The sequence below is a fragment of the Oncorhynchus tshawytscha genome, linkage group LG05 (genome assembly GCF_018296145.1).
Source record: "Oncorhynchus tshawytscha isolate Ot180627B linkage group LG05, Otsh_v2.0, whole genome shotgun sequence".
In the NCBI taxonomy this organism is placed as follows: Eukaryota; Metazoa; Chordata; class Actinopteri; order Salmoniformes; family Salmonidae; genus Oncorhynchus; species Oncorhynchus tshawytscha.
Genome location: NC_056433.1, coordinates 29,205,977 through 29,233,458, shown reverse-complemented (window position 1 = coordinate 29,233,458; position 27,482 = coordinate 29,205,977). Strand labels below are relative to the sequence as shown.

General features: G+C 41.8%; 2 protein-coding genes across 3 annotated transcripts in view; both read left to right on the top strand.

The window, feature by feature from the left end:
• LOC112250449 (guanylate-binding protein 1) overlaps positions 1–3,366 on the top strand; it is a 32,431-nt gene extending 29,065 nt beyond the window's left edge. The window contains exons 8-11 of the mRNA XM_024420602.2: positions 1,543–1,755; positions 1,895–1,997; positions 2,275–2,468; positions 2,930–3,366. Coding sequence (XP_024276370.1) covers positions 1,543–1,755; positions 1,895–1,997; positions 2,275–2,468; positions 2,930–3,148 — 729 coding nt within the window. The 3' untranslated portion in view covers positions 3,149–3,366. The remainder of the gene's footprint in view (positions 1–1,542; positions 1,756–1,894; positions 1,998–2,274; positions 2,469–2,929) is intronic.
• An 8,725-nt stretch (positions 3,367–12,091) lies between these two features.
• Positions 12,092–27,482, top strand: part of chga (chromogranin A) — a 16,073-nt gene continuing 682 nt past the window's right edge. The window contains exons 1-8 of one of the 2 annotated variants that reach the window (XM_024420600.2): positions 12,093–12,346; positions 12,747–12,796; positions 13,981–14,074; positions 15,586–15,654; positions 16,069–16,161; positions 19,223–19,612; positions 25,174–25,646; positions 27,301–27,482. The exon at positions 27,301–27,482 is cut by the window's right edge and continues 682 nt beyond it. In XM_024420600.2, coding sequence (XP_024276368.1) covers positions 12,301–12,346; positions 12,747–12,796; positions 13,981–14,074; positions 15,586–15,654; positions 16,069–16,161; positions 19,223–19,612; positions 25,174–25,646; positions 27,301–27,384 — 1,299 coding nt within the window. In that variant the 5' untranslated portion in view covers positions 12,093–12,300 and the 3' untranslated portion in view covers positions 27,385–27,482. Of the gene's footprint in view, positions 12,347–12,746; positions 12,797–13,980; positions 14,075–15,585; positions 15,655–16,068; positions 16,162–19,222; positions 19,613–25,173; positions 25,647–27,300 lie in introns of both variants that reach the window. The other variant, XM_024420601.2, reaches the window with a different exon arrangement.

Here is a 27,482-nt window from a genome sequence, read left to right as displayed (position 1 = left end):
AAAACCTTTTGTCATCATTGTGATGTCATCAGATTTACTTTAGATGCCGTATAATGTTAGCTAGCTAGCTAAGTGAGGGGAGAGAAACGGGTTTTAGCTAGCTAACATTAGCATTGCTAGGTATTTTTGACAAACTTTGCTAGCTAATGGTAACATTGCCATCTGTCTAAAGTAAATTTGATGACATCATAATGATGACAAAGTTGTTTCTTACTAATTATTGCATACATTAGCAATGTCAATGTATTTCCAAGCAACTATAGTGTAATTTAGACTAAACAATCATAAGCCTTTAAGAATGACTGAGCACTCCTCGACTTTCGGGGGTCACTGTGGCTACGGTGTCTTTCGAATGTTCATAACAATGATATGATGCGACCGAGTGATGGAGGTGCAACCCATGATTACATGGGTTGCATTTGGGAGGATGAAAGTTTTTATTTTGGTGCGTCTTGGGAAAAAAAGTTCCATGCTCTCAAAACAATTAACTGAACTTTGAAAACAGTTTGCTCTTTGCAAAATAGCCCAAACATTTTTCTCCCCTCAAGCAACACATTTGCGTTTAACGTATATGTAAATTGGATTTTATATCTGCTCCACTCTTAATGGACGGTCATAAATCATTGTTTCGGATCTCAAACCAATTAATGAATCAATCAATACTTATGCAAAAATGTATAAATTAAAGGGATAGTTCACATCACACAAATATACCCAAGTTTCCAAAATGTATTAGCACAAAAAAGTTACATTAAGATTATTTGAGCATGAAACTATGATAAAATGCTAATATCGGAGATATCAACTTGCATTGTTTTTTTGACAAAAATGCTAAAAGGTTAGCATTTGGAAACAAAGCCAAGGTAAACAAAGATAAAGTGCGGATTGTTGTCTTATCTTGTCCATAGACTGCTGACAAGACAAGGAAAACCAATATGTTTTTGTAATTGGGGTGAACCATCCCTTTAAAGACATTTGACCCATGACCCCACCCCCCTCAAGTGGTAAAACAAAATACCTAATTTGAGAAGAGTTTTGGTGCTTTCTGACATTATACCACAAATCACTAACCAGCTACCACCCAGTTACTCAACCCTTCACCTTAGAGGCTACTGCCCTATATACATAGACATGGAATCACTGGCCACTTTAATAATGGAACACTAGTCACTTTAATAATGTTTACATACTGCTTTACTCATCTCATATGTATATACTGTATTCTATTCTACTGTATTTTAGTCAATGCCACTCCAACATTGCTCGTCCTTATATTTCTTCATTCCATTATTTTACTTTAAGATTTGTGTATATTGTTGTGTATTGTTAGATACAACTGCACTGTTGGAGCCAGGAACACAAGCATTTCGCTACACCGACAATAACATCGGTTTAAATTTTTATGTGACCAATAAAAACACAAAACATTTAATTATTTTAATTCTGTTAGACAAAAGTATGTCATAAACATCACAGTGGAGTTCAAATACATGTTTGGACATAACCTCTTTTCTCTAACCAACCCGTTCATGTTTCTCTTAGAAAGCGCTTCAAGAAGTATATTCAACAATCCTTGAGAAAAACTCGCAGGAATCCCAGAGGGCATGCACGCACATCATCGAACACATATTTGCTCCCCTAAAGGTCCAACTTAGGAATGGTTCCTACATGACCCCTGGAGGATACAAACACTACTGCGATGATCTCAAAATGATGACCAGCGAATACAGATCAACAGGAGGCAAAGGAGTGAAGGTATGTTGGACTTGCATCTAACACAACCTCACTGATTGGTCAAAACGGAAGACTGGTGCCGTGTGTATTGGAGGTTGAGGTTCTGTTCTTATCGTCTCTTATCATGTGTGTGTGCAAACATACATGTGTGTGGTTCTAGGCTGAAGAGGTACTGAAGAAGTACCTGAATGACAAGGAAAGCACTGGTCAGGCCATCCTGTCAGCAGACCAGTCTCTAACTGAAGCTGAATTGAAGGCCGAAGGTGAGGACCTTTGTTAGAATTATCCATCCAATTATCCAATTATCCATTATCCATCCTATTAATAATCCTATTATCCATCCATTCATTATCCAGTGAGTGGCAAACAGTAATCTTTGCAACTTTACCTTTAATAAAAACACAAGGGCTGTGTACTATGGTTTTCCTAAAATCATTTACCATGACAGACGAGGAAAATGTAACCTATTGTGTTGCCCAAAATGACAAAAATATATAAATGAAATACATTTTCTTGATTTTGCTCTCTCTCTCTCTTTAGAGGAGAAAGCGAAAAGGGAGGCGTCTGAGCAAGAGAAACGAACCATGGAAGAGCAGATCAGAGTCCAGGAAATGCTGATGGACGATCAGAAGAGAACACATGAAGAGCATAAGAAACAGCTGTTGGAGAAGATGGAGGCTGACAAGGAAAATGCTAAAGTGGAGTACAATAGAGTTCTGGAGGCCAAACTCAAGGTAGGAACCGTAATAATGGAGACCAGCAGGCAGTATATTGATTTGGGGTTAAGGGATAGTCCCCTCAAAATACCTAACATGATTTTCCAAAACAGTCTTTATTTGACAGTTTTGTTTACAGTTTGTCTGCATTTTTAGTCACCTTTTGCACTTTGAATTTGTTTTCTATTTCACAAAGTTTTGTAAGATTTTGTTAGCCTCACAGCCTAATAACTATGATACAGTATTTTTGGTTGTAGTAACTGCTTGGTACTTTTGATAGACTTGATTTGTGCTTACCGTATTGTAAAGTTATACAGAATTAATATACATCTATTGCAAACTACAGTAGCAAAGTGTTTTCTTCATTTGCAAGTGACATTCTTCATTGGTAGTTGGTCGTACTAATTCAGAGGACAAGAATACAGCTCAATAGAGAGGTAAGATGCTTTTAGTGATTTAAGCGATGTTGGTCATTTCAGGAGAAGGAAGACCTCCTCAAGGAAGGGTTTCATTGCAAAGCACAAGAAATGGAGGCACAGATAAAGGACCTCAGGAAGGAGCAGGAGGAACAGGAAAAAGCTAAGCCCTCAACGTGGAAGCTAGCTCTGGATAACATTGGAACCGCTGCTCTAATGACTCCAGGATGGGGCAAATTAATTGGAGTTGGTTTGAAAGTTGGGTCACATTTCATGAACTGAAGGTCCTTTAGGGGGATGATAATATACTACCAAAATATAGTGTTTCACCACCATGTCCACTTTCGAGAAAGGTGTGGATTAAATTCTAAAATGTTTTACCTATCAATCATTAGACTGATTACTTTACATTAACCACTCCCTTCAGAAAGTGTGTTCATTTAGTTTGATGTTTGTTTAAAAGGCATAAAAACAATAAAGAGTATTTTTTTAAAGGCAAATTAAGGAGTGTTCCTTTATTGAAAAAATGTATCAGTACCTTTAATTTCATTAATTTGCACCAGACATAATAGAATAGTATGTGCATTGGGATGTTTGTAATAGGCTCAGTGTTAGTAAGGGCTTTATTTGTGCTCACAACAAACACTTTCTACACAATAAACGATTTATTTTCACTGATCCTGTCTTGATTAGCATGGACAAATTCACAGGATAATTTTTCATTATGTGAAACTGTAATGAACACGATGGGAGACAGAGAGCTGGTTTCAAGCTCAGGGCACAGCAGGTGTTTATTTGTAAAGGACCACAGGAGGAGGCAGGTAGCTGGGTCCAGGGGCAGGCAGAAGGTCATACACAGGGGTCCAACAAGGCAACAGTACAGGCAGGGAAAAGGCTAGTAACGTCATCCGGGAGATCAGGCATTAGGTTGATAACAGGAAATCCGATAGGCTAAAGTACAGGCAGGGAATAGGCAAAAGGCTTCATTAGTGAGGCAGGCCAAAACTATCATACACGGGAGAATTAAATTGCAGGGAAAAACAGCTCCGAATAGAAGTTTGTCACAAAACATACAATACTTCACAATGATGCACCATCGAGAGCATCCTGACTAGTTGCATCATTGCCTGGTATGGCAACTGCTCGGCCTCCGACAGCAAGGCACAGAGGGTAGTGCGTACGGCCCAGTACATCACTGGGGCCAAGCGTCATGCCATCCAGGACCTCTATACCAGGCGGTGTCAGAGGAAGGCCCTAAAAATTGTCAGATTCCAGCCACCCTAGTCATAGGCTGTTCTCTAAGCTACCGCACGGCAAGCAGTACCGGAGTGCCAAGTTTAGGTCCAAGAGGCTTCTAAACAGCTTCTACCCCCAAGCCATAAGACTCCTGAGCATCTAATTAAATGTCTACCCAGACTATTTGCATTGTCCCCCCCTCTTTTATATAGCCTCGCTATTGTTATTTTACTTCTTCTCTTTAATTATTTGTTACTAATATTTCTTCTTATTATTAGCTTCTTTTTTTAATTTTTATTTTTATAACTGCATTGTTGGTTATGGCTTGTAAGTAAACATTTCACTGTAAGGTCTACACCTGCTGTATTCGGCGCATGTGACAAATACAATTTGATTTGATATTATGTTTTTTATTTATTTTCTTTAAATTAATAAAAATGAAAAGCTGAGTTTTTTTATGTCAATAAGTATTGAACCGCTTTGTTATAGGAAGCCAAAATAAGTTCAGGAGTAAAACTTTGCTTAACAAGTCATGTAGTAAGTTGCATGGATTTTTTCATGTGTAGTACTTACTATATAATTTACCAGTCTAGTGTAGAATACTATACTACACACTGTACAATAGTATCCCTCAATTTTGTAATATACTGTAGAATACTATACTACGCACTGTGGTATCCCTCGATCATGTGTAGTACTTACTATATCATTTTGCAGTATACAATACTACACACTGTGGTATCCCTGAATCATGCGTAGTACATACGATAGAATTTTGTGGTATACTGTAGAATACTATACTACACACTGTGGTATCCCTTGATCATGTGTGGTACTTACTGTAGAACATTCTGTAGAATACTATACTGCACACTGAATTGATATGCTAATATTTAATTTGATTTGCTTATAGCCATAGCCCTCCCCCATATCCCAATTGATGCCACCCGTGATTGAGAAACATACATGCCAAATATAGACCATACCAGTAGTATATTTTGTTCCCTACAGCTTATGGAAAATTTGCTCATAGCATTTGTGCTGAAGGTAAGTCTGCAAAAACACTACTGTAAATACTATAGTTGTTTAACTATAGTAATACTAAAGTATGTACAGTATACGTTAGTAAACTGTAAATACCACAGTATACTTGAAAGAGAGCAACCCAGCTCTACATGTTTGTTGACCTGTGACCCACTGACACCGCCTCCAGTTGGAGGGGAATTTGTAGCACTTTGAGGTCAAGGGCGGTGCAATTGCCATGTCAAGCGGTGATGCAGCCTGTCAAGATGCTCTCGATTGTGCAGCTGTAGAACCTTTTGAGGATCTGAGGGCCCATCCCAAATCTTTTCAGCCTCCTGAGGGAAAGAGGCACTGCCGTGCCATCTTCATGACCTTGCGGGTAAGTGTGGACCATGTTAAGTCCTTAGTGATGTGGACGCCAAGGAACTTGAAGCTCTCGACCCACTACACATCAGCCCAATTAGATGTGGATGGGGACATGCTCTCTCCTCAAGTTCACAATCAGCTCCTTGGTCTTACTGATGTGGGGGAACAGGGAGTACAGGATGGGGCTAAGCACAGGCCCCTGATAGGCCTCCGTGTTGAGGGTCAGCTTGGCGGAGGTGTTGTTCCCTATCTTCATCACCTGGGGCCGGCCTGTCAGGAAGTCCAGGATCCAGTTGCAGAGGGAGGGGTTCAACTCCAGGGGCCCTAGCTTGGTGATGAGCTTGGAGAGAACTATGGTGTTGAACACTGAGCTGTTGTCTATCAACAGAGTACTCGTACCTACTGATGAGCCTGGTCTTAATGGATAGGTAGACACATAATGACCGGTAGTCCCGCAATACAGACAACTCTTTGTGTTAAGTCTGTGTAAACGTTCGTCTGGAGACATCCTAGCTCTGCCGCGTTGCATCGGCTCCGGAAGAGGCGAGTCAGCAGACCTCAGAGATTCTCAGGGGGACTCGGGTAACCTCAGAGGCAAGGTGAGATCCTTGGGCGAGCAACTGGGACTGGAATCAGACCTCCTCTCGCTCCTACGTTCCTGTAGCCGCCCATCGATCCGGATGGTCAAGGCGATGAGCGAGTCGAGATCCGTAGGCAGCTCCCGGGCTGAGAGCTCGTCTTTAACCTCCTCCGATAATCCATGAAGGAATGTGTTGAACAGGGATTCCGGGTTCCAGGCACTCTCGGCAACCAACGTGCAGCAATCAACCGCATAGTCCGCCATACTGCGGGAGTCTTGACGAAGCTGGAGTAACTTGCGGGCAGCCTCTCTCCCAGACAACAGAGAATCGAAAACCTTTTTCACCTCAGCCACAAACTTCTCTAGACTGAAGCACACAGCAGATTGTTGTTCACACGCCGCCGTAGCCCAGGCGAGAGCCCTCCCAGACATGAGCATTGTCTGGGAGGAAGGGCTGCAGCTCGAAGATGAGGGAACAAATGCCCGACAGGTTCCTGACTCTCCAGCGAAGCGTTCCGGAGGAGGTAAGCGGGGTTCTCCTTCCATAAGACCTCGAAGTAACTCCTCGTGCCTCCCAATGGTGGCTCCTTGGGAGGAGACAGTGTTGCGGTGCTGGTCTGAGTCTGCTGGGTCAGTCATGCCCAGTTCGTACTATCAGAACTCCTGATAAGACACAGATGCAGACAGTTTGAATCACAGATGTGTATTAACAAATCAGGGGGCACACAGACGACAGGTCAAGGGCAGGCAGAGGTCGGTAAACCAGGGCATAGTCAGTAAGGTACAGAACGGCAGGCAGGCTCAGGGTCAGGGTCAGGGCAGGCAGAGTAGTCAAATCCGGGAAAACATGAAAAACAGGGGCAAGAGGAAAACAAGAGTACAGGAAAACCATGCTAGTAGGCTTGATGAGACTAGACAAACTGGCAATAGACAAACAAAAAAACACAGCCATAAATGCACAGGGGATAATGGGGAAGATGGGTGACACCTGGAGGTGGGTGGAGACAAGCACAAGACAGGTGAAATAGATCAGGGTGTGACAGTGTGGGGGAAGGGCGTCAGACTGAAGAAGTTTGAGAGGCAGATTATTTAAATTTGTGGAGACATGTTTCTTGGGTGAATGAGATATGAGTCAATTAACGCACTTAAACTAGTAGAACGTTTTAAGAAGCCCACATTTTTGAGCAAAAGGAGTCTCTGCTCATTGGTTTGACACACAGGACATTTGAGCTGCTGTCCTCAGTATGTTGTGGATGAGAACTTTGTTTTATGGTTTAAAGATATGAGATGTGATTTAAGATAGATATCAACATATATTTTAAATGTTGATTGAAATTTAATATGATATAGGGCGAACATTGAACATGCACTGTGTTATTTAATTTGAAAGAGCCATTTTTAACCTATTTAAGATATAATTTTCTCATGTGTGACAAACTGAAGTCAAACTATAACCTTTGAGCACTCAGTTGGCAGTCTTGTATCAAACAAATCTAATTGAGGCCTATGTTCAATGCGGACCGCAGAAGATCCATGCCTCGTACGCGGACACTGCATTCACAGTAAATGCTGCATATGTCGGCTCAATCCGTTATAGCGCTGATCTTCCTTGGTTCGGATTGAATCTAGCCCCAAGAGTGGCTAAAATTTGTGGTGTCATTGTAAATGGGACATTTGATGTGAATTTGGTGCGAAACTTATCATGACGTTTTTGATCTTCCTGAAATGAAATCCAAGGAAAGGTACTTTGAAGGAGGCATATATATACTACATTTTAAATGTTAAATTATTAAGATTATCATTGATTAACTTTGGTCATCGAAGTTGGGATATTTGTGACATTTTGGCTTTACTATCCAGATCTCCTATAAGACACTACAACCCATAGTCTGTAGATCTAAGCAAGACTTGCTGTAATTTCAAACTTTACCATGTTCTCCAAAATATGATTATTGTTTAGATTTTGATACTTACCTACAATATGGATGCTGAAAAATATAAACATTCATATTTAAAAATAATTTAATTTTAGATGTTGTTTTACACAATTGACTTCACAGTGACATTAAATGTCCAGAGTGGGGTTTCTGTTTCTTTATTGGTCATGATCCATTTTAAAAGCACCACGAACCAGCACAGTGAATGTGAAAAGTGTTTTAAAAGCACCACGAACCAGCACGGTGAATGGGAAAAGTGTTTTAAAAGCACCACGAACCAGCACAGTGAATGTGAAAAGTGTTTTAAAAGCACCACGAACCAGCACAGTGAATGGGAAAAGTGTTTTAAAAGCACCACGAACCAGCACAGTGAATGTGAAAAGTGTTTTAAAAGCACCACGAACCAGCACAGTACTTACTATATCATTTTGCAGTATACAATACTACACACTGTGGTATCCCTGAATCATGCGTAGTACATACGATAGAATTTTGTGGTATACTGTAGAATACTATACTACACACTGTGGTATCCCTTGATCATGTGTGGTACTTACTGTAGAACATTCTGTAGAATACTATACTGCACACTGAATTGATATGCTAATATTTAATTTGATTTGCTTATAGCCATAGCCCTCCCCCATATCCCAATTGATGCCACCCGTGATTGAGAAACATACATGCCAAATATAGACCATACCAGTAGTATATTTTGTTCCCTACAGCTTATGGAAAATTTGCTCATAGCATTTGTGCTGAAGGTAAGTCTGCAAAAACACTACTGTAAATACTATAGTTGTTTAACTATAGTAATACTAAAGTATGTACAGTATACGTTAGTAAACTGTAAATACCACAGTATACTTGAAAGAGAGCAACCCAGCTCTACATGTTTGTTGACCTGTGACCCACTGACACCGCCTCCAGTTGGAGGGGAATTTGTAGCACTTTGAGGTCAAGGGCGGTGCAATTGCCAAGTCAAGCGGTGATGCAGCCTGTCAAGATGCTCTCGATTGTGCAGCTGTAGAACCTTTGAGGATCTGAGGGCCCATCCCAAATCTTTTCAGCCTCCTGAGGGAAAGAGGCACTGCCGTGCCATCTTCATGACCTTGCGGGTAAGTGTGGACCATGTTAAGTCCTTAGTGATGTGGACGCCAAGGAACTTGAAGCTCGACCCACTACACATCAGCCCAATTAGATGTGGATGGGGACATGCTCTCTCCTCAAGTTCACAATCAGCTCCTTGGTCTTACTGATGTGGGGAACAGGGAGTACAGGATGGGGCTAAGCACAGGCCCCTGATTTAAAAATAATTTAATTTTAGATGTTGTTTTACACAATTGACTTCACAGTGACATTAAATGTCCAGAGTGGGGTTTCTGTTTCTTTATTGGTCATGATCCATTTTAAAAGCACCACGAACCAGCACAGTGAATGTGAAAAGTGTTTTAAAAGCACCACGAACCAGCACAGTGAATGTGAAAAGTGTTTTAAAAGCACCACGAACCAGCACAGTGAATGGGAAAAGTGTTTTAAAAGCACCACGAACCAGCACAGTGAATGGGAAAAGTGTTTTAAAAGCACCACGAACCAGCACAGTGAATGTGAAAAGTGTTTTAAAAGCACCACGAACCAGCACAGTGAATGTGAAAAGTGTTTTAAAAGCACCACGAACCAGCACAGTGAATGGGAAAAGTGTTTTAAAAGCACCACGAACCAGCACAGTGAATGTGAAAAGTGTTTTAAAAGCACCACGAACAAGCACAGTGAATGGGAAAAGTGTTTTAAAACCACCACGAACCAGCACAGTGAATGGGAAAAGTGTTTTAAAAGCACCATGAACCAGCACAGTGAATGTGAAAAGTGTTTTAAAAGCACCACGAACAAGCACAGTGAATGGGAAAAGTGTTTTAAAAGCACCACGAACCAGCACAGTGAATGTGAAAAGTGTTTTAAAAGCACCACGAACCAGCACAGTGAATGGGAAAAGTGTTTTAAAAGCACCACGAACAAGCACAGTGAATGGGAAAAGTGTTTTAAAAGAAACTCCCTCTGCTGGTGATTGCTGGATGTGCTTTTGAAATTATATTGATGTTTTTCAGTAATCATAAATCAATAATAACTAGGCTAGTCATATTTCAGAGCACATTGTAAGGTTTCTAAAGACACACTTGCTTTGTAGCATGTCTCAGGTGTAACAATGGGAAGTTTAATATGTTGAAGAAATACCAGTGGATGGAACATTTTTGGGAGGACAAAAATCTCATTACTTAAAAAAAGTATAAATAAATGATCAATATCAACATGAGTTTTGAAAGGCTACATGCTCCTGATCTTCCTGCATGTTTGAACATTTGAATGCTGTTTTTTTTAAAATTACTTTCTCATTAAGAAGCATTAGGCCTACATTCAATCAGATCAAACTTTAACCTGGCAAAGCCGACACCCCCATAGCTGATGTTTTGGCGGTGTCTGGAGGTGTAACTGCGTTGGAGCTGTCAAATCGGTTGTGCATGATTATTGTCATGAATAAGCCACACTGTCCCACTCACGTTAGAAGTTCAGAAAGAGAATGTGTATGCTATATAGAAATAATTACGTTCACATTTAAAATCATTACCCGAAATAATAAGGATTTCGATCAGCATAATCGATGTGAAGATTACATCTCACATTCAAGTGTCTAAACATGAAGAAATGTCTCTTAATGCGACTCAGTGCAGCCAATGGCAATATCTGCTTTAGGCATAATGCAAGGAGCCGCTTTAGGCATAATGCAAGGAGCCGCTTTAGGCATAATGCAAGGAGCCGCTTTAGGCATAATGCAAGGAGCCGCTTTAGGCATAATGCAAGGAGCCGCTTTAGGCATAATGCAAGGAGCCGCTTTAGGCATAATGCAAGGAGCCGCTTGTAAATTCGACAGCTCTAAGTAGTTCCACCTCTAACATGCTTGCAAAAAATTCTGCATTTTGACATCCTCCGTCAGTCAACCCTGTGTCACTTCTAGGAATATTTTAACTCACTCTATCCAAACATTTCTACAAGTTCACCATCATTGTAAATCTCAAATTATTTTGTTGCTTGGACAAAATCCTTTTTGAGGTTTTATTATTTATTTCATGTGATTAGTGATTCATTTATGTCTGTCCCTCATTTTAAAGGGATACTTCCGGATTTTGGCAATGAAGCCCTTTATCTACTTCCACAGAGTCAGATGAACTCCGCGTGCAGTTTTAAGAAATTTGCTAACTAGCGTAGGCACAATGATTGTAAGTCTATGGTAGCTGCTAGCATGCTAGCAGACACCAAAGACTTCCAGCCATTGCGTTAACGCTAGTTACAGTACCATTGGCTTGTGAAACTACCTCTAACTTCCTTCATGCTGGATGCAAAGACATACAAACGTTAGCCATGTGTTCATGTGACTCTGGGGAAGTAGATAAAGGGCTTTCGTTTCCTAAATCCCGAACTATCCCTTTAAGGTTAACCCTGTTACTTGAACTGAACTATTGTTTTAATGTGGTGAAGCTATTCCTTTTAAAATAATTTTTTTTCTAAAGAAATATTTAACATCTAATAGTCAAATCATGGTGTAAAAGCAGGTGACTGGTTCTACTCTTTTGGGCCATTTTCTGGTGCTTTGTAGTGGAAAACTGACCAAGTCGAGCATAACATGTTAACCCTGTTACCCATACTGTAAATTGACAGGCTATACAATTTTTTTGTAATTACATGTTTTGGTGTGGAGCTTGCATTCAATTGCAACTCCCTGTTGCACAAGCTTCCATTCAACGTTCAAAGCATTCTGAATACACCTGACTTGTGATTTTATTTAATTTTACTTCCACCCTGGTCAAATGCCTAAACTTTAGGAGTAATCAGAATGAACCAATTAACAGCTGCTTTCACACACAAAAATATTCCGGAACCCCCGATAGCACCCAGTCTTGAACTGCTCCCCACCTCTTTTCGCCTTAAATATCAACAAAGGTGTGTTGGTTGAAAGGTGTAGGCTAAACAGTTATTTTCCTAGCTGTGATGTCATTTCCTCCTCAGCAAGCTCCATATAAAAACGCAGGTGCAGTTGCAGCAAGTTGTTCGTGGTACATTAAGGTTTGAGCGAGACAGACCACTGATACTGAAAAACGCAGCTCGCCAGAAATAACTAGGGCGGTCAAGTTGCACATAGAATGAGCCCATCATTTATCGACTCTTTCCACACACAATCGAAGGGGAACTAACATTCTAAGCTTTTGACGTTTGCTATTCCTGCCCGTTTTATTGCAACGATGATCGCGAGAGGATACTTCATTTTGACAATATTGGTTAATCGCGGTAAGAGAAATTGTATTATGTTGGGATTGACTAATATTTCTTCAAGTTATAGCGGTGATTCCACTAAAGTTAGAGGGGTTGTGTAGCTGCGGGAATGTCTGTTGTCATTTGGTCTAGCACCAAGGACAGCGGCAAGCGCTCCCGGCGATCTGTCCATATAGGCCTATACGCTTGGCGACAGAAGTGCATTCTCAGTTAATAAGAAGTCGCTATTTTTCATGGGAAATATGTTTGCCCTCGTCCCAACTGTAGGCTATATAATTGACCGTATATTTATCTGAAAATGTTTAGGAATAACGTATCCTAAACTAAAGACGACAATGTACCTATTGATTGGTAGAGCTAAACCTAATTATGCGAGACATGTTTTCGTTAATCATATTTTTCTTTCCCCACGTAGTTCTCTCATTGCCCGTGACTCCAACTTACCTTGAGAAAGAGGATGTCGAGGTAAGAATCATTTTCAACGAATAGCTTAATGATATTGTCAGCTTTATGTTACATTTTGTGTATGGTGTTTATAATCAGGGCCAGACTGGCAGCCATCTGGCATTTTTTGGGGCAAATGCCAGATGGGCTGGTCATTTTTTTTACCTAGTGGGCCTGTCTAACCTTTTTTTCTGCTCAAAATGATCATTATCTTCCTAGTAATGGGGCCTCAAGGAATAAAATGGTCCGGTGGGTTAGAAATGGCAGAGCCGATTTTTGGTCTCAGTCCAGCCCAGTTTGTATCAAAAACACTTTGCTTGATACGTTTCAGGACTAGGGTTGCAAAGGGAGGGTATATTTCTCATAACTTTCAAAGTTTACCAGTAAACTACCAGAATTCGGGTAACTTTCAACTTTCATTCTTCGTGCATCATGTCCAAATAATACAAAAGTATAAAAAATATATATATTGTGAAGCTTAGCAAAGCCACTTATAGATGATTTGAACATGATGTATGAAAAATTAGAAAATCAGTTCCATACCTTGAATGGGATTTGTACAGATATACTTTTTCACGCATCACCAAACACAAAAATTTGTGAAGCTAACAGTCTCTCATGCAACACAATGATAATGTTCTACGCACAAGAATATCAGGGTACTGTCTTCATGTACGATAATCTATTTCCATATAATTTACATATTGTACTTACATATGTTATTTATGTAGTGTAAATGTACAATAACACAACGACACTGCTATTGCCACGACAGTGAGCAATCGAAACAGAATAATGCATAATCCATGTCTCTTTATTTTGTTTACTTTGCAACTGTAATATTTGGGACTACTCTGAAGCTACAGCACACTGCAAAGTCCAGCTATAGACCTGAGACAGTCTTTGGTCTACCAGACTGCAGCCTTCTCTCCCTGGCAATACTTTAATGAGCACATTTGACGTCTGGAGGCTAACACCATGACGGGAGGTCTGGTTGTCTCCCCATTGCTGCTGTGGCATCCAGTCTTTCCCCTAGTTTATTTTACAGGTGGTGCGACAAGGTTCAAAGCCAACATTGTTAATAGAATCCATTAAATAGAAGATCATTTTAGTAGGCGGATGGTGCTGGTCCGCCTATACGGGGAAGGGGAAAACACTGATACCATGTTTATCCGTTGACCATGTGTCCGCTCTGCCCCCCTCAGGTGATGAAATGCATCGTGGAGGTTCTCGCTGATGTGCTCTCGAGGCCACACCGTTTGGCTGTCAGTCAGGAGTGCCTGAACATACTAAGGACAGGTAAACCACTCCCAGGGACCTCTGCTCCAGATATACGCTTTTAGGTACAGATCTAGGATCAGCTCAAACTCCCTAACTTAATCACCACAACTCCATTAACAGAGAAAAATGCAAAAATCACCTTAGATCAGTGTCTAGAGACATACCTTTTCTGTTATCTCAAAGGAGTCACTGTCACCAATTGTGACCTAATGCAAGTTAATATTTGCTTACATTTTCATTTTCACCATGGATGCACATGACTGTATGGCACCTAATCCCTACATATTGCACTATGCATTGCACTACTTTTGACCAGGGCCCATAGGGCTTTGGTCAAAAGTAAGGCACGATATAAGGAATAGAGTGCCATTTGCGACACAGGTCTGAGCTCTCCATAAGTGCACTCGGCAGAGCAGTCAGGGCCGGGGCTATTCAATTACAGTCATTGTTACCTTGACGCTGTCCTTGTTGAGAAAAATCTTTCAGGGCATTACTCATTACTGGCTATTGTTACCAGGATGGGGCTGCGGTTGGGAAATGAAACCCCTCAATAGTAAAAATAGACTGAGAGGATATATATATATATATATATATATATATATATATGTGTATATATATGTGTGAGTGAGTGAGACAAATTAAATCAAATTGTATTTTTCACATACTCCGAATACAACAGGTTTACAACAGGTTTCACCTTACAGTGAAATGCTTACTAACAAGCCCTTAACCAACAATGCAGTTTTAAGAAAATACCTAAAAAAAGTATGAAATAAAAGTAAGAAATAAATAAAGAGCAGCAGTAAAATAACAATAGTGGGGCTATATACAGGGGGTACCGGTACAGAGTCAATGTGCGGGGGCACCGGTTAGTCGAGGTAATTGAGGTAATATGTACAGAGGAGAGGGAAAATAAAAATAAGGGGCACTAAAAAAAGCGAACAAAGAGGGAGACATACAGTATAGACGGGCAGGGAGGGAAGTACAAGGGAGAAAGGATTACTTAGTAGTAAGATCAGACCGAGAAGAGAAACAGCAAGAGAAATGTGTTTACCATAAAGAGATGTATTTTAGACAGGGAGGAAGGGGAAGAGCAAGACGCAGGGAGAGAAACAAAGAACCAACGAAAGAGTGACCCTGAAGAAAGACAGAGTAAGCAGTAGTTCTCTTGAATGCCTGCCTCATTCTGTACACTCTTTCTGGGTCAGCAGAAAAGGAAAAGCTCTGTGATGCTTCACTGGAAACCACTCTTTGGGCCAAAATGATTCATTTGGAATTCTGCTTTGGAGGCAGTACATTTCAGGGTAATTAATTTTTAGAGACGGGAGCAAATGTGCTGAGTTGTCACGAACAACCAAAGGGGAGAAATATACCTGTACATTTGCCCAGGGACATTGCTGGCTTGCTTGGACAATTAAAGTATTTATGCGTTGCTGAATGGTCAGGTCTCCCTAGTAAAATAGGTTTTCTGTCCTCATTGAGATTTTTAGGATAAATAAAAGGTTTTTAAAAAATGGTTTCCTTTGCAGATGAAAGGCTTGTGTCAATCCTCCGCCACCGCAACTTCCTCAAGGAGCTGCAGGACATTGCCGTTGAAGGTGAGGTATTGACTGACTTTTCACTGTGGCGGGTGATACAAGGCAACCCATTCAGGAAGTGACATCTTTGAGTGATGTTACACAACTGTTGTGACGTAATCAGAATTTCACTTTGTTGTGTTCATCTTAGATTTGATTGGGTTTCTTGTTCCCTTTCACATAAATGGTTTTCAGCATGAAGTAAATCGTTTTTAGTGTTTGAAATATAATTCTCTTGATTGTTTTGACTTTAGTTTGTCAATCATGGAAACAGCCACAATAATAATCATAATATAGCTATTTCTAAATCCCAAAGACACTTTACAATAAGCAATCATAAGTGTATTTTAGGGGATGAATTGTAAGTATATGTCAAAATAAATTAGTCTAAATATTTGCAGTCACAACTCCACTCATCTCCCCTCCAAATGACAGGAGCCAATGAGAGAGCTCAGCAGCATGTTGACATCACGGCAGATCATGTGACTAAGAAACCACAGGGTCCTCAGGGTATAGATGAGGCTGCAGGTGAGTCCCACTAGCACACATTCTCAGTAAAATTGCCATATGACAGCATTGCCTCATGAAGACTGAAAATCCAAATCCCTGTCAAGTTTGCCATTTTACAGTCAAGTTGTGATATTGTGACAGTCTCTATGTGCAGAGCTGTCCCTAACCTTTGGGGGATCTATAAAGTGGAATTTAGCTGCCCCCCCACCACCTCGCAGAAAATAGTGGCCCCCTCTTGACTGAGAAGTGAAAAAATGAAAGGTTTAGGGTTCATTTCCTGCAATTCTACAGATTTTGCCATAGGGTGGAAAGATTTTTTTAGCAGTTTTGAAGCAAATTTCATGACTTAATATGATATGAGTGCGAGTGACTAACAAAATCAATGTGGGCCCCCTGGAGGTCAGGTCCCCTCGGCACGTGCCCTGCATGCCCAGTCGGTAATTCCACCATGATTACTATAAGTTTAGATAGCTAATTTAGCAAAAAAAAGAATGTTAGCTGACGAGGGATAATTGAGTGACTGTCAGTGACTGACATAAGAGAGAAACTGCTGATGCACAAATTGCACCTTGTGTATTCTACTATTCTAACTCTCAACAGTAAGTTGAGACCCGGACTGAGTTCCTAAAACAAAAATTCTCTTATGTCTCTTATGTCCCTTATGCTCAGGGCCAGTGTGTGTGTGTGTGTGTGTGTGTGTGTGTGTGTGTGTGTGTGTGTGTGTGTGTGTGTGTGAGACATACAGACCCTGTTTATAGACAAAGATGCAGTTCAATTCTGGACAAGCCAAAAGGCACACTATGAAATCAATAAATCCCTTCGTTTTTGCTATGCAATGTTCTGGGACATTGTGTCAGCTAAGCAGGTCTGACCACAGTGCTGTGTGGAGTGGATGGCATCTGGGAGAAGAGAGCTGCTGGTACACACACAGGCTCCAAAGGTTCTGATAGACCGAATTGGGACAGGGAGTCTCTGTCTCTCTCTCTTCTCTAAACCCCATAGAATTAAAAAGGATTGTTCAGCAAGACAAGGTTCACAAACGTTGGCTAACTTTAGTCAAATTGTTTAACTTTAGCAGTTACTAGGTAACATGTTTGTGATAAGATTTCATCCGTCAAATTTTCCAGATGGTACATCCAACATGGCCATGAGAGGTTTGTTATTCTACAGGCATATTTAAGCACGAACACTGCCTAACAATTAAGCTCGGCAACCCAGAACTACTACATCTGTCTACGAGAGATTACCTGTCAATGCAAAAGTGAGGATATGATTCATCATCATGCTGATTTTTGTTTTGTTTTTCTTCACGTGAGAAAAGAAAGTTATTTGATTCTGCCTAATTTGGTATTCTAGCACATCCTTGTGGAGGTCTTATCATAGAGATACAATATACTGTGTTCTGTTTGATTCTGTAGGCCTTGTGCACCACATGGTAAGTAAGCTTATGTGACTTGAAATGATCTGAACCCATATTTACAAAGCTCTGAACTAGGATCAGGTCCCCCATGTCCATACAATATTAATCATTATGATCTAAAAGGGAAAACTTATCCTAGATCAGCACTCCAACTCTGAGACACTTTATGAAAACGGGCTTTGATGCACCATGTCATGACAGCAGTAGGACTTATTTATGGCTCATTGCCATAGGTTGCATTAAGGTAAGTGACAAGGTTTACTCATTATTCAATTTGCATTTCCAATTTAATTTCGGCAGCTCCCATAGTATATTTACCGTCAGTTTTAGTTCTGCTGATGTCAGGATAAGTAAGTACACAGGGGATTCGCCTCTTGGCCATCAGTCAAAGTGCACATTTACATTTTGATTGGCCGCTGCTTTGAAGCCGGCCACTTGTGTATACTGTCTGATCGTACGTCGGGATGGAAAGGCAAAGGTGAGTGCCAAATGGCACCCTATCCCATAGTCAAAAATGCATATTTCGTACTAGATGTGAAAAGCACCCTATTTTCTACTACATATGAAATAGGGTTTCATTTGGGACATAGGGCTGTGTCTGAAGCCATTTGCCACACGTGACCCTCGACCTTTGCGTCTTTGTTATTTCTAAATATGTCATATCTAAACTATGAAAGAGAAAATATCTGCACATTCTGTGACATCAGAGGATGTGGCCACCTTCCTCTCCTTTTCACATTTGAGATTAATCATGACTATTCAGATCGAAATATAGTGTATAGAACAGATGTGATTGTCGGTTAGGTAGAATAGGGAATTGTGTCCGCTCTATTCATAAAATGTCTATATGCAACGTTCAGAACGGTTCACTTCACACCCCTGTGGCGCCTTGCTAACTGCACTTTCTGCTGGGAAGCGTAGTCAATCTATTTTCCCATTTAAATGTAGTCCATCTGTTGGATGGATGTTTGGGCAGTGCAATGGATCATTGCTCACAGTTTCATAATTGAAAGGCAGGCAGGGAGGTCCCTGTGCTCTGCTTTTAATTCCTTATCCTTGACAGTGGCTATTCACACTCTTAACACTAGGGCCGGGATTCAGTACGAGGCGCGTTGTAGCACACAGTATGATATAACACAAAGGCCACAAAGGACAAAGGTTTTTGTATCAACATTTGAGCTTTTTATAATAAACAAATGTCTTTACAGGGTTAAATATTAGTTTCTAGAACACAGCATGTGCTTCAAAAGTAGCTATCAATCATTCAAATCGTTTTTACATCAGCAGATGTTACAAAGTGCTTATACAGAAACCCAGCCTAAAACCGCAAAGAGCAAGCAATGCAGATGTAGAAGCACAGTGGCTAGAAAAATAATTATACTGTTATTTGGCTTGTAGTTTGGATCTTTCTGATATTTATAGTTTTTTTCACGAGTTATTTTTACTATTACTAATGTTTGACATTCTACTGCAATTTTAAGGAGCTTGCAACTAAAGCATTTCACTGCACCCGTTATAACATCTGCTAAACTGTGTTTTCAACCAATAAACGTTGATTTGATTTACAACTTCATTTAATGTCTTTTTGCTGCCTTGACAAAATCATTTACCCCCCATTGATGAGAAATGGTATCTCTCTATGTTTCATCTCCTTCATAGATCGATCGATGTTGGCCGCTCTGGGGGGACCCGGCGAGAGGTCTATCCTGTCCCAGAAGAGGGGGACCGGAGGAGAGGGAGAAGGGGAGGGTGAAGGAGAGGTGGAGAACAGTGCGGAGAGGGACGGAGAGTCATCCCGTGAGAGGAACGAGATCATCAGAAAAGGCGAAGAGAAGAAGCGAGAAATGGACGAGACCCCTGACAACCGTATCTCAGATGCCATGAACAAGGAGGGGAAAGAGGAGGGAAAGGATGTGGATGTGATTGAAAAGAAAGAAGAAGAAGGGGATGAGAAGGAAAAGGAGGAGGATGAGGAGAAGCGTGCAAGCTCAAGAGAAGACAGCGAGGAGGCTAAAACGGAGGGAGGAAACGTGACTCTGGATAAGAAAGGTAAGCACTTTTGCCCAGAGTACATTGACAGTGACATTACAGACACTGGTCTTCAGGCCTTCACATGTCGAAGTAAATGGACATCTCTTGACTACACCACAGTGGAGTAGGGTAAAGTTGAGCCTAAAAGCTGATCTTGGGTCAGTTTTGCATGTTAACCCACTGTAGATAAATGTTAAGATTGGCGGTTGGGGTGGTGTGAGTTGATCTGTACCTAGAGGAAACTTCAGCCCGAAGCGAATTGAGTACTTGCACTGTAATGAACCATATGATTGGCCAATGAGACATATATATTGAATGTTCTACATGGCTATTGTTCACAGTTGAACCCAAGAAAAGAAGAGGGGGGCAAAGACACTTGTAAAAACCCAGACATCTCTAGTCTACCCGCTTCTCACTAGCTACCTTCATTGGTATCTGGTAGCTATGCAGGCTGCGAGCTGGTACCATAATCTTGTAAGTGCACTTGCAAGCTTTGAAGTGAGCATGAAAGTGGCTGCAGTTAGCTTCCCTCTCGACTACACTTCACGAGTACACTACACCCGGAGGAGAATTAACTATGATGATGAGGTGTCATAAAGATTAAATAGTGGACCGCTCTAGCTAAGTGCCAAATCAATCCATTAGATAAACACTGTTCTCTGGGGTACTGAGGTTAGTCAGGCAGAGAGAGCAGGATCAGGAGGGAGGCATTGTTAGTGTGTGTGTGTGTACGAGAGACACACACACAAACACAGCGAGAAATCAAATATAAGAGAATAGAAAGAGAGACGCACTGCAGTGAGAGAAAGAATGCAGGGAGGGAGGGAAGAGAAAAAGAGGTGTAGACTGGTGGTGAGACTGTGACCATGCACTGCGGGAGCAGATGATGGATAGGAGCGGCTCCATCTATCTGATGAGTTTGAGTGCTGCCCGCACAGCGGCCCGGTTTGATTAGATAATGGATACTGGAACATTACCAACAAGACAGAGCACTTGGACAGCAGGGTTGCCTCCCAAATGACACCATGTTCCCTATTCCCTATATAGTGCACTACTTTTGACCAGGATCTATAGGGCTCTGGTCAAAAGTAGTGCACTATATAGGGAATGGGTGCCATTTGGAATACATCCCATGGCTACGGATTGACTGCACGCCCCTGGAATTCAAATCTAAACGCTAGATTTAGGCTGGGGAAAGAAATAAATGTAATCATAAGCGATGAGCAAGCATGTGAACTAGGCCATATATTGTTTTTGTATACTTTATTTCTAGATTTTTAGGACAGAGAGATATTCCCAGTCCTTCAACCGCCAACTGGCTATTTCTAAGGTTGAGGCTAGGACAAGGTTCTAGCATGACCAGCAAGTCCCAATGACTATTCAACTGAGCATAAGGGAACATTTGGACAAAGGTCACTCCAAGGGACGGTACAATATGATCTCTTTACCTCCATAGGTTATATGCAGGGAAGGAGGCTCCCTAAGGGCTGTAACCAAATGCAGAGGTGTCATGCCCATAGGGGACACAGGGGCACATGCCCCCTAACCCCTACCCTAACCATAACCATAAACCTTAACCATTTTAATAGGAGGTAGGGACGTCCCCCAAGGATCCCAGAAAGCACAGATCCCTTCAGATGTCATGTTTAAAAAACTAAATATACAGTGCCTTGCGAAAGTATTCGGCCCCCTTGAACTTTGCGACCTTTTGCCACATTTCAGGCTTCAAACATAAAGATATAAAACTGTATTTTTTTGTGAAGAATCAACAACAAGTGGGACACAATCATGAAGTGGAACGACATTTATTGGATATTTCAAACTTTTTAACAAATCAAAAACTTAAAAATTGGGCGTGCAAAATTATTCAGCCCCTTACTTTCAGTGCAGCAAACTCTCTCCAGAAGTTCAGTGAGGATCTCTGAATGATCCAATGTTGACCTAAATGACTAATGATGATAAATACAATCCACCTGTGTGTAATCGAGTCTCCGTATAAATGCACCTGCACTGTGATAGTCTCAGAGGTCCGTTAAAAGCGCAGAGAGCATCATGAAGAACAAGGAACACACCAGGCAGGTCCGAGATACTGTTGTGAAGAAGTTTAAAGCCGGATTTGATACAAAAAGATTTCCCAAGCTTTAAACATCCCAAGGAGCACTGTGCAAGCGATAATATTGAAATGGAAGGGTATCAGACCACTGCAAATCTACCAAGACCTGGCCGTCCCTCTAAACTTTCAGCTCATACAAGGAGAAGACTGATCAGAGATGCAGCCAAGAGGCCCATGATCACTCTGGATGAACTGCAGAGATCTACAGCTGAGGTGGGAGACTCTGTCCATAGGACAACAATCAGTTGTATATTGCACAAATCTGGCCTTTATGGAAGAGTGGCAAGAAGAAAGCCATTTCTTAAAGATATCCATAAAAGTGTAGTTTAAAGTTTGCCACAAGCCACCTGGGAGACACACCAAACATGTGGAAGAAGGTGCTCTGTCAGATGAAACCAAAATGGAACTTTGGCAACAATGCAAAACGTTATGTTTGGCGTAAAAGCAACACAGCTCATCACCCTGAACACAACATCCCCACTGTCAAACATGGTGGTGGCAGCATCATGGTTTGGGCCTGCTTTTCTTCAGTAGGGACAGGGAAGATGGTTTTAAAATTGATGGGAAGATGGATGGAGCCAAATACAGGACCATTCTGGAAGAAAACCTGATGGAATCTGCAAAAGACCTGAGACTGGGATGGAGATTTGTCTTCCAACAAGACAATGATCCAAAACATAAAGCAAAATCTACAATGGAATGGTTCAAAAATAAACATATCCAGGTGTTAGAATGGCCAAGTCAAAGTCCAGACCTGAATCCAATCGAGAATCTGTGGAAAGAACTGAAAACTGCTGTTCACAAATGCTCTCCATCCAACCTCACTGAGCTCGAGCTGTTTTGCAAGGAGGAATGGGAAAGAATTTCAGTCTCTCGATGTGCAAAACTGATAGAGACATACCCCAAGCGACTTACAGCTGTAATCGCAGCAAAAGGTGGCGCTACAAAGTATTAACTTAAGGGGCTGAATAATTTTGCACGCCCAATTTTTCAGTTTTTGATTTGTTAAAAAAGTTTGAAATATCCAATAAATGTCGTTCCACTTCATGATTGTGTCCCACTTGTTGTTGATTCTTCACAAAAAATACAGTTTTATATCTTTATGTTTCAAGCCTGAAATGTGGCAAAAGGTCGCAAAGTTCAAGGGGGCCGAATACTTTCGAAAGGCACTGTATATATGTATATATATATATATGTATATATATATATATATATTTTTTTTTTTTACATTTTTGTTGTTGTTTCTCTGTAATACTACTAGACACTTAGCCACTTTATGAAGTTTGCTTTAGCTAGCCCAGATAGGTTCCTCATCTCCCAAACTCATAACTAGCTACCAATAAACCATTTCAGGCAATCAAGTTAGAGTAGCTAGCTTGGTAGATTTTAGAAAAGCAAGCAATTACTAATGTACTGAATAAGATTCACATTCCTTTCAATCTTTTACCCGGATTGAGGCAGAGATGCAGAAAATCATATTTATTTTCTTTAAAAAATAGCCACCTGACTGGAGGATACAGACAACTCAAGAAGTATGCTTGGATATAATGAAATGTATTCTTTAATTACATTTTTTAGAATTTTACCCCTTTTTCTCCCCAATTTTGTGGTATCCAATTGTTTTAGTCGCTACTATCTTGTCTCATCGCTACAACTCCCGCACGGGCTCGGGAGAGACGAAGGTTGAAAGTCATGCATCCTCCGATACACAACCCAACCAAGCCGCACTGCTTCTTAACACAGCGCACCCTTGAAATGTATTCATGACATAGAATTAAGCATAATGATTATGGCTCTAGATTGCAGGAAAAAGCTGTTTCAGGTGTTTGAAAAATGCTCAAACTTCCTGACGGACCACTCCCGTAGTTTGTGCCCCCTCAGATTTTTGGGTGTATGACGCCCTTGACCACGTGTCCATAATTTAGAAAGTTGGAGCATGAGGGAAATGTAAAAGGCAGAGATCTGCTCAGCCAACTGGCAGCAGAAGATTTCATTAAGAAGAGTGGAATCCTGTTGAGGTTGGATAATACTGTTTAGAGAGTGAGGAGAGAGGGAGAGAAGGGAGGAGAGAGAAAGAGATGGTAGCCTCAAGGATAGATATAGCAGGCTAATAACAAAAGAGTTTGAATCCTAGGTCTGATAAGGTGAATCTGATGTGAGTGAGCAGGCAACCGATATCACAGCTGCCACTTTCTGCCGTTGTGCCCTTGTGCAAGGCACAAACTGCTCTAGGGGTGATGCTTTGAGCTGACCCTGTGCTGCTCCCGGTCTGTTGTGCGTATGTATGAGTGAGTGAGGGAGTGGTATGTCTGGTTGGAAACTCTGTCAAGAAACAATGAAAAATGTCCATGCAAATGGATGAATAAAGATACACGACATGGCCAAAAGTATGTGGACATCTGCTCATCGAACATCACATTCCAAAATCATGGGCATTAACATGGAGTTGGTCCCCCCATGCTGCTATAACAGCCTCCACTCTTTTGGGAAGGCTGCTCACTAGATGTTGGAACATTGCTGTAAGGACCTGCTTCCATTCAGCCACAAGAGCATTAGTGAGGTCACGTACTGATGTTGGGCTATTAGGCCTGGCTCGCAACCAGCGTTCCAATTCATCAAAAGGTTTTCGATGGGTTTGAGGTCAGGGCTCTGTGCAGGCCAGTTAACTTCATCCACACCGATATCAACATATAATTTCTGCATGGACCTCACTTTGTGCATGGGGCATTATCATTGTGAAACAGGAAAGCACAGAATCGTCTAGAATGTCATTTTATGCTGTAATGTTAAGATTTCCCTTCACTGGAACTAAGGGGCCTGAACCATGAAAAACAGCCCCAGACCATTCTTCCTCCTCCACCAAACTTTATAGTTGACACTATGTACTCAGGCAGGCAACGTTCTCCTGGCATCTGCCAAACCCAGATTTGTCCGTCGGACTGCCAGATGGTGAAGCGTGATTCATTGAGTCCAATGGTGGCGAGCTCCAGTCGACACTTGGCTTTGCGCATGGTGATCTTAGGCTTGTGTTCGGCTGCTCAGTCATGGAAACCCATTTCATGAAGCTCCCAACGAACAGTTATTGTGCTGACATTGCTTGTCCCGTTCTGTGAGCTTGTGCGGCCTACCACTTCGCGGCTGAGCCGTTGTTGCTCCTAGACGTTTCCACTTCACAATAACATCAAATACAATTTACTGGGCCAGCTCTAGCAAGGCAGAAATTTGACGAACTGACTTGTTGGAAACGTGGCATCCTATGACAGTGCCACGTTGATAGTCATTGAGCTCTTTAGTGAGGCCATTCTTCTGCCAATGTTTGTCTATGGAGATTGCATGCCTGTGTGCTCAATTTTATACACCTGTCAGCAACGAATGTGGCTGAAATACCCAAATCCACTCATTTGAAGGGGTGTCCACATACTTTTGTATATATAGTATATATTCTATTTTTTTTAAATCTACACAGGGGCAGAGTCTGGTGAGGTGACGGATGCAGCAGAAGAGAAATCTGAGGAGAAGAAAACTGCAGAGGAAAATGAAGAGGAGGTAGAGGAGAAGAGGTCTGCGTTGCCTCTGCAAGACAGTGCCGAGGCAAAGAAGGAGTGGGAGGAGGAGGAGGAGGAGGATGAGGTGAAACGCGAGGTCGCCGGTGTTAATCACTGGAGCAGAATGAGTGAGCTAGCCCGGAGTTTGCAAACAAAGAAGAGGGCGGGAGAGGAAGAAAAGTTACAGGAAATGAAGTCACTGGAGGTCGGAGGTCAACATGAAGTGCCCCATCACTCCAAGGAGGTGGTGGAAGAGGAAGTGGAGGAGAAGAGGAAGGTGGGAGAGGCACGGAAGAGCCCCGAAGTGAAGGAGCTCCAGATGATGGCACGCAGGGAACCGCAGGAGAGGAGAGAGGGAGAGGAGGAAGAAGGGAGCACCAGCAGGAAGACTGAGGTACATTTCCCCCAATTATTAAAATTGGATGAACTATCCCCAAATCCAATTAAATGCAATGGTACCTGGCTATATTAGCATTCTTGTTCAATCCCCTATCAGGAACCACCTCGAGAGGTGCACATTTTTGTTCTTGCCCTGCACTGTTGATTCAACTCGTCAACAAATCAACTAATCACCATGCCATGGATTAGTTGAATCAGGAGCCATATGTATCAAGCGTGTCAAGAGTAGGTGTGCTGATCGGGGATCCATGTAGTCCATGTAATCTTAATCATTGGGCTCTAAAAGATAAAATTCTATAACATCACTCCTACTCTTAGACGCATGATACATAAGGCCCCTGATGTGTAACTGCTGGGCTACACTGAGAATGCATCGAGAAGAAACCCTGAACTAAACAAAAAACACAACACTCGGTGCTCTGAGAGCCTACCCACTGTGCACACACTGGTTGAATCAACGTGGGTTTCCACGTCATTTCAATGAAAGGACTTTGAACCAATGTGTAATAGACGTTGAATTGACGTCTGTGCCCAGTGGGTATGTTCGCTACCCACCTCACATCTAATGCTGCATTCTCTTCAGTCTACTGTAGTCCACTTTCATATGACACATCACAGTGCATCACTTGAATAGGCTAACAACACAGTTGACATTTGTCTGTCCTTTTTGTCGCGGTACGCTAGGCTGTCATTGTCCACTTCATTAAACTCATCCTGTAGAGGAGTCGCTTGGTAGAACGCTGTGTGATGTGTTGGCCCCTGAGGCTTTTTCACATCTTCTTGGCAGATTTAACTTGGTTGTATTAATATTAGTGCACATCGTTGCAACCAACATTTTAAAACGTATGTTTCTTATTGGACAGGTTAAGGTAGTCCCTCCCCATTTTGTCTGTTTACTTCTTAGTGAATATGACTATGGCATACAGCAGTGCAACACCAATTAGAGTCCCTCACTTGTCTAAAAGTAGGAAAGGTGTGCTGGTTCCACCTCAGGAGCCTCTACTACCAACAACAGCAATCGGACCACGCTGGATGGATGGTTCATCCACAGGGCTTTTCGCCTCCTGTGGGCTCTCATATGGGAACACACATATGCACACACACACGCCTATGCAGGTCAGTTTTGGCACAGATACTGACAAAAATGCCTTGGTTGGCGCACGCACTCATGCGCACACACACGTTGTCCACACAGATATAGCCTCTTAGAGAACAGCACATGGCACTCTGGGTAGAGTTCTTTAAGTGCCCTCAGAAGAGGGTAACATTGGGTAATATTGAGTAATGACCTCCTCCCTTCACTCCCTCCTTTCCCTTTCTTATCATCACCCTTTCTCCTTCCCTCTGCCTCTCTTCTAACCTCTACTTCTCTCTCACCACCCTCTTTTCTGCCTGTCTCGTTTCTATCTTCCACTGTTTGCCCATGTTATTCTTTCTTTTCCTCTACTTATCCATTTCTCTGTCTCCCTCCATTTTTTTATTTCCATTCTATTATTCCCCCTCTTTGTTTTTGCCGGATTATTTTCACCCACTCTCTTCCCTCACTGCATCGCTCTCTTTCTTCCTCTGCCCTCTTCATTTCTCCCTCTATCCATCCCTCAATCTCCTCTCCATCTCTCTTCCCTGTCTCCCTCTATCCATATCTGTAGGACCCAGAGATTGAGAGTCTGGCGGCCATCGAGTCGGAGCTGGAGAGCGTTGCTCAGAAACTCCACGAGCTGAGACGAGGTTGAGATGAGGCTGAGACGACGACGACGACAACCGCACCTTCCTCCTCTTCCTCTTCCTCCTCCTCCTTAACAGCCAGACCAGAGTTGTGAATTTGAGACGG